The 11136-nt window shown below is 45.9% G+C and overlaps 1 protein-coding gene across 1 annotated transcript in view; it reads left to right on the top strand.

Moving 5' to 3' along the window:
• Positions 1-329: 329 nt before the first annotated feature.
• The window catches only part of LOC127546965 (cadherin-23-like), an 85132-nt gene continuing 74325 nt past the window's right edge, over positions 330-11136 (top strand). Inside the window, exons 1-2 of the mRNA XM_051973837.1 lie at positions 330-1248; positions 6366-6514. Of these exons, the coding sequence (XP_051829797.1) occupies positions 1170-1248; positions 6366-6514 (228 nt within the window). The 5' untranslated portion in view covers positions 330-1169. The remainder of the gene's footprint in view (positions 1249-6365; positions 6515-11136) is intronic.

The raw sequence follows: 11136 nt of genomic DNA, 5'->3' as shown, positions 1-11136 counted from the left end.
AGAGCTAAAAGAATACTAGACTGGGAATCAAGAGACTTTGGTTCCCAATCTGCCTGGCACCCAGTCACTATGGCCATCTCACTTTGCACCTTTGAGTCTAAGGGATCTGTTCTCTATGTCTGTAATATTTATCTCACAGGGTTATTGTGAGATTCAAATGAGGTAATATATAAAAAACAAATTTTAAAATAAAGGTTATTAACCTAGAGAGGAATCCATTTTAGAAAGTCCATGAACTTGAATGAAAAAAAAAAATACATCTTTATTTTCACTAGCCTTTGGTTTCCTCTGCAGTCCTTTGTATTTTGTTTGACACATTTAAAGAAGATTATTCAGGAACAGAATCCACAGCTTCTACCTGACTGTCAAAGGGGATCTTAATACAAAAAAAGTAATTAAGAAAACCTGCTTTCAATATGTTATTGATCACAATAATAATCCTAGCTGTAACTTTTGGCATTTCTATGACCTCAGTTTTTTCTTATGTAACATGAGAGGTTGGACTTAGATGACCCCTAACATTCTTCCGGTTCACTTTCATTTGTCACTTTGTAAGAGTGACACAGGATAACAACCCTGGGAGGGATGAGCCATTTCATAGAATTCTCAGTGCGGAAACCCTCTCTGCCCAATGGGTGAATCCTAGGGAGTTGTTTGAGGTCCATAGTGGTTAAGGTGAATAGCCAAACCCAACTTATTTCAACTCCAAGATCACCAACCTACCCATAATGCCAAGGTTAGGTAAATGGCAGGTGTTAATTATGCTCCTTTTATAACTCAGGAAAACGATAGTTTTATTTTGTTAGAGTACTGGCAAGGATACGGACCTTAAGGTGAAGTCCTAAAACATCTGGAGAGAGCATTCATTCTATTTTAAGGCTCTCCTTCCATTGCCCATCTTCTTCCCCCTTGATTCTTCTACATACATGCCCCATCTTGGTAGTGTCAAAAACAAGTAGCTTAGAGTCCAGAGCCTCCACTGTGCATGTGGGAGTTCTGGATTCTAGTTGATCCCCTATGGTTGTAGGAGATAAACTGGATTCGTTTGTCCCCAGACTCCCTCTTTGACCAGGTTGTAAAAAGGGGAAGGGACCAATGGAGGTTGTGGGGCGGAGAGAAGGAATTCCATAAGAGTCATTTCTCCTGGGATGTCTGGGTATAAAGAATGAATGTCATCTTTCCTCCAGCTGATGGCCACGGATGCAGATGAGGGCGACAACGGGCGTGTGTGGTATCGCATTCTCCATGGTGAGTGTTACAAACCCTTATTCCTGAAGGATGGGGATCATCATTCCCTGGCTTAGAACATGAGTCCTCCTCCAAAAGGCTCTGCCCTGCTCCGACTCCCTGTAGCCTATAGATAACCATGAAAAGATTAGTGGGGAGAGAAATAGACAAACTTTTCATTATGTGTGTGTTTGCATGTGTGATTTGTCCAGTCAAGAGAAGAGAGAGACAGAGAGAGACAGACAGAGACAGAGAGAAGAGAGAGAAACAGAGAGAGAGAGAGAGAGAGAGAGAGAGAGAGAGAGAGAGAGAGAGAGGAGAGACAGAGAGAAGAGAAAGAGAGAGGAAGGGAGAAAGAGAGAGAGAGGAAGGGAGAGAGAAGAGAGAGAGAGGAAGAGAGAGAGAGAGAGAGAGAGACAGAGAGAGAGAGAGAGAGAGAGAGAAGGGAGAGAGAGAAAGAAGAGAGGAAAGACAGAGAGAAGAGAAGAGAGAGAGAGGAAGGGAGAGAGAAAGAGAGAAGAGAAAGAGAGGAAGGGAGAGAGAGAAAGAAGAGAGGAAAGACAGAGAGAAGAGAAAGAGAGAGAGAGGAAGGGAGAGAGAGACACGGAGAGAGAGAGAATGACATTTGCAATTACAAATTATATCTACAGCATCCTTACACAGTGCCTGACACATAGTAGGTACTTAGTAAATTCTTAATTGATTGTTTTCTTTTTAATCCTTCCTGGATCCTCTGAAGAACTGAAGTATTCAGTTTCCTCCTCAGTCCCCCATTCCTGCGAGGAGTCAGTGCTTCAGGAAATAGGTTTTCCAAGTGCCAGGGTCCTACAACCTCTGACTGTCAGGACCCTTTGACCTTTGACATATGCATACCTAGGAGAATAAAAGTGTTATCAAAGACACAACCGTTTTTTACCCTACGACCTAAGACATCATCATGACTGAAGCCATTTTGGTTTATTCCTTAAGGCTGCCACCATCACCACTCTCACCCCTTATAATATAATCTATTACCTGAGATCCAGCCCTAACCCCGACACACGTAATATAGAAGAACACAAACCTGCACACCGAGGGAAAGCCACCTAGTTGCTTGACTGCTAAAGCTGTGCTGCTTTGCCACACAGGGATCTCCTTTGGCTCTCTTGCTTTCCTTCAATCTTCAAACCGGCCCGAACTTGAGTTAATTTTACTATTATAGGAGATGCAGGAAGCAAGGCTGGAGCTCAGTCAGAATTATTCCTGACAGACTAATCCTTTCTTCCACAGAGTATTTGCCCTGTCTTTCTGATCACGGTGCTCTTAGCCCACCCACTCCATCTCCAACCCATCTTCCTCCCTACATTCCTGGGAAGGTGTATGTGATTAGGTTTCCTCACACGGACATGGGGCATGTTAGCCCGCGGAAGCACTGACTTCGTTGCTCTGTTCCGGCGTGCCCCGGGGTTGCCAAGGTCTTGCCTCCTGCCTCCTGGCCAGTCACCTTTACTTGGATCCACTGATCCCCACAGCCAAGTCATTCCTAGCAGCGTATCCATGCCCAGCGCGCTTTCATGGCTTCTCCTTCTTGCTTTTCTCTTTTTTTTCCCAATTATAACTTTTTATTGACAGAATCTATGCCTGGGTAATGTTTTACAACATTATCCCTTGCACTCACTTCTGTTCCAATTTTTTCCCCTCCTTCCCTCCATCCCCTCCCCCAGATGGCAAGCAGTCCTATACCTGTTAAATATGTCCCACTATATCCTAGATACAATCTGTGTGTTCTTGCTTTTCTCCCGAAGAACTTGTTCAGGCTAATGACTCTTTCTGGCTTTCGAGGTCCTGCCAGAAGGGGCAGACTGCCAGCTCCCAAGCCTCTTTCTGTGATAATCTCCCAGCCCTGTAGATAATATCCCTGGGCTTTCCCTCTCTGTGGCAAGGCAGACCCTGCTTGGCCACTATCCCCGACTTCTCTTGACTAAGTTCTAGCTGCTGACAGTGGAGTTTGGAGAGCAGAGTCCTGCCCCAGTAAAAGCAGGGATTTTGCTCCTTCCCCGAATCCTTGCATCTCTACCACTACTTCTCAAGGTTTCTTATTGACCGTGACCCAGATGATTCTCGAGCCCCTCCGTCTTTCAGGGCAGTGAAATGTTCTCCTGACCTCCACCCCTCCTAGAAAGCTCCCTTTCAGCCGTGACCACCAGCTGAAGGAAGTTCCTTCTCTAAAAAAGCAAACCTCACTTTCTGGCTTACTGTAATTAATATAATTTCCCAGAACTGAGTGCAGTCTGTGCCCTGGCCCCTGGCCCAATCAAGTGCAACTCATTCCAAGGGAATCTTTTCCCTGGGACCAGGCCCTATGACTCCTTCTTTCCCGCCTCTGCCATACCACCAGCCCCCCCCATTACAGGCACCAGCTTGGTGAACTTGGTAAAATTGTACCTTAGAATAGCAAGCCTTCCCTCTGGCTAATCTTTAGCTAGCCTTGTCCCCAGAGTTCCTCTCCCATAGTTCCTAGCATCGGCTCAGCAGCGCTGCGGGCCTGAGTGGCAAAGGCCTCCATTTTGGAAGCTCATGATGAGCCCAGGACGGCCCCCATCTCTGATTAGGTGGAACCCCAGCTGTACAGGTTTGGGACTCTCCAGCTGCCTCGGTGGCTCAGGACGTTCAGGATGATCCCAAATCTGCCCTCTCATCCTGTCTTCCAGTTAGTCAGATAGTCATGTCCAACAGAGCTGCCAATTTTCCGAGCACAGGCTCTTTTACAGAGTCCCTCCCTGCCAGCCTGTGGGGCCGGCCCCCTGGCTCTCCCTCAAAGGTGACCTTCCATCTCCGGACTCTGTGAATTTCACCGGCTATCCCACTATCCCCATGCCTGGAGGGCTCTTCGTCCTCTCTCTGCCTCCCGTCTTCCCATCTTCTACAAGAGCCTTTCCGGGTCCCCCTCAGTGCTTACACTTTCCCTTTGTTAACACTCTATCTCCTATTTGTCCTCTAAGGGGCTTTTTTGTACAGAGCTGCTTGCACGTTGTCTTCCCCCTCAGACTGTGAGCTCCTTGTGGGCAGGGACCGTTTTTTGTCTCTCTTTGTATAGCGCTAGTCCTTAGCCCAGTGTCTGGGACATGACAGGCACTGTATAAATAAATTGGCTGACTTGACTTGAACAGTGCAAGTACTGTTATTCCCATTTTATAGATGGGAAAAAGTGAGGCTCCTAATGGTTGTGAGGTTTGCCCAAATTCACAGAGTCAGAGGGCCAGAGCCAGCTCTCCAAACTTGTGGTCTGGGGCTCTGTTCTCTATGCTACACAGTTCAGCTGTTACAACTTCCCCGAAACTTTGTTTCCAAACAGAATCAAAACAGCAAGTGCCGGAGACATCATTCGTGGATTCATTCATCCCCCTTTTGGCTTTCCCACCCCACTCCCATGGTCTCAGCTCTTCCTCAACTATTAGTTTTTTATTCATTGGTATGTTTGTTTTTTAAAAATCTATGGCTAGAACACTACCCTGGAAATCAAGAAGTTGTGAGTTTGAATCCTACCTGAAACATTTAATAGCTACGTGACAACTTTCCTAACCCTTGGCTTCCTCTTCTGTAAAGTGAAGATAAGAAGAACACTTACCTTACAACATGTTCTAAAAATTCAAATAAAAAAGCAAAATAGAATAAAACAGAGGTCTTTGGGCCTGAAGGTATCACGTAAATGGCAGCCACTATTTTTTTATATATTTTATTTTATTTAATAATAACTTTATATTGACAGAATCCATGCCAGGGTAATTTTTTTACAACATTATCCCTTGCACTTGTTTCTGTTCCGATTTTTCCCCTCCCTCCCACCCCCCTCCCCTAGATGGCAAGCAGTCCTATATATGTTAGATATGTTGCAGTATATCCTAGATACAATATACATGTGCAGAACCGAACAGTTCTCTTGTTGCATAGGGAGAGTTGGATTCAGAAGGTAAAAATAACCCGGGAAGAAAAACAAAAATGCAGATAGTTCGCATTCGTTTCCCAGTGTTCTTTCTTTGGGTGTAGCTGCTTCTGTCCGTCATTTATCAATTGAAACTCAGGTCTCTTTGTCAAAGAAATCCACTTCCATCAGAATACATCCTCATACGATATCATTGTCGAAGTGTATAATGATCTCCTGGTTCTGCTCATTTCACTCAGCATCAGTTCATGTAAGTCTCGCCAGTCCTCTCTGTATTCATCCTGCTGGTCATTTCTTACAGAACAATAATATTCCATAACATTCATATACCACAATTTACCCAGCCATTCTCCAATTGATGGGCATCCATTCATTTTCCAGTTTCTAGCCACTACAAACAGGGCTGCTACAAACATTTTGGCACATACAGGTCCCTTTCCCTTCTTTAGTATTTCTTTGGGGTATAAGCCCAATAGTAACACTGCTGGATCAAAGGGTATGCACAATTGGATAATTTTTTGGGCATAATTCCAGATTGCTCTCCAGAATGGCTGGATTCGTTCACAACTCCACCAACAATGCATTAGTGTCCCAGTTTTCCCACATCCCCTCCAACATTCATCATTATTTTTTCCTGTCATCTTAGCCAATCTGACAGGTGTGTAGTGGTATCTCAGAGTTGTCTTAATTTGCATTTCTCTGATCAATAATGATTTGGAACACTCTTTCATATGAGTGGTAATGGTTTCAATTTCATCATCTGAAAATTGTCTGTTCATATCCTTTGACCATTTATCAATTGGAGAATGGCTTGATTTTTTATAAATTTGAGTCAGTTCTCTATCTATTTTGGAAATGAGGCCTTTATCAGAACCTTTAACTGTGAAGATGTTTTCCCAGTTTGTTGCTTCCCTTCCAATCTTGTTTGCATTAGTTTTATTTGTACAAAGGCTTTTTAATTTGATATAATCAAAATTTTCTATTTTGTGATCGATAATGGTCTCTAGTTCATCTTTGGTCACAAATTTCTTTCTCCTCCACAAGTCTGAGAGATAAACTATCCTATGTTCCTCTAATTTATTTATAATCTCGTTCTTTATGCCTAGGTCATGGACCCATTTTGATCTTTTCTTGGTATATGGTGTTAAGTGTGGGTCCATACCTAATTTCTGAATGGCAGCCACTATTAAGTTCACCTCTCTTTGCATCTTTCTAGGTAACCATGGAAACAACTTCCGCATCCACGTCAGCAGCGGGCTTCTCATGCGAGGTCCCCGACCCTTGGACCGAGAACGAAACTCTTCCCACGTGCTGGTGGTGGAGGCCTACAATTATGACCTAGGACCCATGAGGAGCTCCGTCAGGGTAAGACCACTCCCCTTGTGATTAAGTTTCTGTGGCGAGGGCTAGTGTGGAGCAGTGGGTACAGCCATGCCCTTGGAGGCGGGAAGTTCTTGGTTGTTATGGGACTCTGACCGAGTCATTTGAGAGCCTCAATTCCTTCTCCAAAAAATAGTCTAATAACACCCTTAGATGTTACTTAGAGGTCACAAACCTTTCTTATGGGTTTGTGGAGTATTTTATGTGCCTAAAAGTGCCACTTAAAAACTATCCATCTATTGTTATTTAGTCTTTTACTTCCCAAAGTAAAGTATAATAGTTATAAAGTGCTTAACACAGTTACTGAAACATATTAAGCAATATATAAACGTAGCTATTATTATTAAGGTTTCTATGAGATGGCTCTACTGACTGTCGTAGATTCAGCCTTATCTTCAATCTTGGATAAATCCCTTTGTTCTGTATTTGCCTCAGTTTCCCCCATAGAAGGAGAAGTGCACTGAGCTACTACTCATAGGGGAGCAGAGATGGCAGATTCTTAATGTCACAGGATGCACTCATCCACACCTAAGCTCTTTCTTAACTCTTACCTGCCCCTCTTCCCATCTTTCTAAAACATAAAATGAACCTTTCCCAAACATCAGCCCCAAATCGTGATTCTGTGATGCTCTAGGATGAAGACAGTCTCCTGAGCAGGAGACTTAACTGAAAGTCCGTACTGTGATGTGTCCTTCACAGGCACGGGACAAGCCTGGAGATTTGTGTGAGGGAATAAGCTAAGAGGAGGCCTTTCTTTGAGTCAAGTGTTATTAAGTGGAGAATTATAGCCCAGGCCCTCAAGCTTTTGCAAGGAGAATGATTAAGGGTTGTGAACTCTTCGTATGACTTAGGTTACATTGACTAGAATTTACAGGTTCTCTTGGGTTGTCTAATTCTATGGAATGAGTATTCTAGGACAAGTGTACAATCTCCTTCTCTTGAAGACAAAAGGAAGAAAGGAAGGAAGGGAGGGAGGGAGGGAAAGAGGGAGGGAGGGAAGGGAAGGAGGAAGGGAAGGAAGGAAGAAAGGAAAGAAGGGAGGGAAAGAAGAAAAGAGGGAGGAAGGGAAGAAGGGAGAAAGGGAGGAAGGAAGAGAGAGAAGGAGGAAGGGAGGGAGGGAGAGAGAGAAGGAGGAAGGGAGGGAAAGAGGAAGGGAGGGAGAGAGAGAGTGAGGGAGGGAGGAAGGGAGGGAGGGTTAGAGAAAGGAGAAGAAAGAAAGAGAATGGAAGAAAGAGAAAGAAAGGAAGAAAAAGGAAGGAAAAAAGACAAAAAAGGAAGAACAAACAAGTCAACACATTCTAATCTGATTGGGTGGTTTAAGTGGGGGCAGGGAGGTGGAGGAGATGATTTCTCTCAAGGTCCCTCCAAGGTTCCATGGATCTCCAGCCAAATCCCCAAGGTTACATTCTTAAGAGTAAGGAAAAAGCAGAAGGGTAAGGAAAATATGGTTCCCCAATTAGAAAAAAACGTCCATTCCTACCCACCAGCCCACTTTGGAGCTTCTTTCCCTAGATTGGATGGAAAGTGAGTCAAGCCAGAGAGGCAGTGAGTGGGAAGAAGATGGGAAAAGATGAGGAGGGGACCCTAAAGGGACTTTTGGCCCGTGCTGAATGGAACGGAATTGGCCCTTCTTATCAACTTCATCACTGCTCTCCCCGGGCCTGCCTAGTGCCTACATCAACAGCAAGGAGGTGGAAATAGTGAGCAGGAACTGTGCTCAGAGACTGGGTAGGAACCTGGCGGGTTGCGGTGGGGGGGGTGGAGAGAGGGGGCGGTCAGGAGGCAGAACTGCTACTCATCGCCTTTTGCCCACACACTGGCTGATACCCTAAGAGAATTAATTGTCGCACGTTGGCCCTGCGGAGCATCTTCACCCTGGAGAGAGATGGGCCTGGGTTTTAGGAGGAGAAAGACTTTGTCCTTTCCCCACCTTCTCAGGGGCTCCAGGAGATGACGCGCCATCAGCTTCCTCACAGCCATTCAGAAGCTTCCCTCTGGGAAGTCTTACCTTGGAAGTGTTTTGGAACAGGCTCTCTCTCTCTCTGTCTCTCTGTCTCACTCTGTCTCTGACTCTGTCTCTCTGTCTCTCTCTCTGTCTCTGTCTCTCTCTGTCTCTCTCTCTCTATCTCTGTCTCTCTCTGTCTCTCTGTCTCTGTCTCTCTCTCTATCTCTGTCTGTCTGTCTCTCTGTCTCTCTCTGTGTCTGTCTGTCTCTCTCTCTCCCTCTCTCTCTCTCACACACACTCACTCACACACTCCAGTCCTGACATCACAACATACATATAACATAATATGCAACAACTACCTCAAAATGCATCCATCCTAAAGTCACAACCTTAAAGCCGCTGGGGATAGGAGAGTTATTCAATGCTGATGTTTTCATTGTACAGATAAGAAAACTGAGGTCCAGAGTTTACAGTCACCCAGGTGGCAAAGCCAGGGTCTGAACCTCAATCTCTGACTCCAAATCTAGGGCTCAATTGTCTTCCCCAGGAGAGTGACAGACATGGAAGGAACTCCAGCCCCCTGATTGAGGATTTGGGGGCACGTGTTGCTTTAGGGAACCAGGTGATGCCCACCTCTGGCCCTTCATCTCTGAAGATGCTGTGCCCAGCGTACTGTCAGTGAGGGACTTAGGGTTAATCAATATGTTAATTGGCAAGCATTAATTTTTTCTCCCTCCCGATGAGAAAGGAGAACAAGAAACTTTTTGTAGCAAATATTCATTCAAGCAAAAGTTTTTTAAATTAAATTTCTTGGAGTTCTTTTCCCCAGCAGTGGGGATGGTTTTGCAGCAAACCATCATTCTCTCATACAGTGCCTCTTGTAACCAGTAAGAGGCTTACGACATGGGCAGCCGGGGTTAGGGATGCAGCCCAGGAACTGGCTCCCAGCTCTCTCCAACGGAACCTTACTAGTCTATGCAAAGATGGAGCCCACAACCTTAAGCCTGCATAATCACACACATTCCCTTAACCTTTCTGGGCCTCAGTTTCCACATCTGTAAAATGACCTGAGATCTCTTTCCAGCCCCAGAGCTCCCTGTTGCACCTATGCACACATGCACATGTATGTTTTCATGACTTGTTTTGAGCTCCCTGAACAAAAACAAAGTTGAGTCAACATCTGGTCCACTGGCTTCTTGTTGCAACTACTTGTTGAATAAGAGTCGGACACGTTTCCTATGTGCATGTGACACCCATCTGTTAGAAACCACAGGTCCTCCTGCACTGTCTCTACACGTCTTCCTTTGCACCCCAGATAGAGCCAGAGCACGGGGAGATCCGCCAGACCTACCTCCCTCAGCCTTGCCCCCATTTTAGCAACACCGGAGCCCCGATTCATTTTAGGGTTTTAGGTTTTCGGTTTATTCTCAGCTGGGAAAGACACTTGGCAGGTGGCCACAGGTGGGGCGGCCGTGGTGACGTATGCTCACTTCCACCTGCCCTATGAGGGTTCCCAGAATTCTTCCAGGCAAGACCCTACCCCCCTCCCCATCAGGGCCACCTCCGCCAAGTTGTTGGTAGCTATGAAATCAGGTTTCGACCTGGAAAGCAGCTGCATCCTGCCTGGTTGTTCTTATTTGCATATGGGGTCTGGGTTCTTGTGATGACACAGCATTCATTGCCTGGGGGGGGGTGGGGAGAGAGAGCGAGAGAGAGAGAGAAAGAGAGAGAGAGAGAGAGAGACAGAGAGAGAGACAGAGAAAGAGAGACAAAGACAGAGACAGAGAGACCAAGTCAGAGACAGAGACGGAAAGACAAAGAGAGAGACAGACAGAGAGAGAGAGAGAGAGACAGAGAGGGGCAGAGAGAGACAGAGAAAGAGAGACAAAGACAGAGACAGAGAGAGACAAAAAGAGAGAGACAGAGACAGAGAGACTGAGACAGAGATGGAAAGACAAAGAGAGAGACAGAGACAGAGAGACAAAGACAGAGACAGAGAGAGACAGAGAGACAAAGACAGAGACAGAGAGAGACAGACAGAGAGTCAGAGACAGAGACAGAGACAGAGAGAAACAGAGACAGAGAGAGACAAAGACAGAGAGAGAGAGAGAGAGAGAGAGAGAGAGAGAGAGAGAGAAGGAGAAAGAGAATATTCCAAATAAACTACAAATGATTTTAAAGAATTACAGGATCGTAGAATTTAAGTCTGGAAGAGTTCTTAAAAGCCAGTGGAAACTGACCTTTCCTGAAATCTCTACCCTTCAGCACTAACCTTGCTGCCAACACCAGTCAAGTAGGCAAATATCTAATGGGCAAGAGCTCTCTGAAGACTCCCCACCGCTCAAAGGCAGGAATGTGTCCTTGCTAAGTCCTTTGGGCCATCCAGGCTCCAGCTGCAGGGGGGGCGTCCAGTCCGTCCTCATCCAGGCCAGTCAGTGACTCGGGGATTTAGAGGAGGTTCTTGGGCCCCAAGTGTGGCTCAGCTCTGCCTGCCCAGAATCACCTCAGCTCCACACGGGCGGCCCCTTTGCCAAAGTCCTCCTCCTCCTCTCCCGCAGCTTTGTGGCAAACACGGCGGATGCCGAACAACGACCTCCCTCCCCCGGGTGGGCATCTGCTGGCTCTGTGGGGAGCAGGGACTTTTGCTGACTGAGGAGAATGA

The sequence above is a fragment of the Antechinus flavipes genome, chromosome 2, assembly GCF_016432865.1.
Source record: "Antechinus flavipes isolate AdamAnt ecotype Samford, QLD, Australia chromosome 2, AdamAnt_v2, whole genome shotgun sequence".
Lineage (NCBI taxonomy): Eukaryota > Metazoa > Chordata > Mammalia > Dasyuromorphia > Dasyuridae > Antechinus > Antechinus flavipes.
This window is presented reverse-complemented; position numbering and strand designations above follow the sequence as displayed.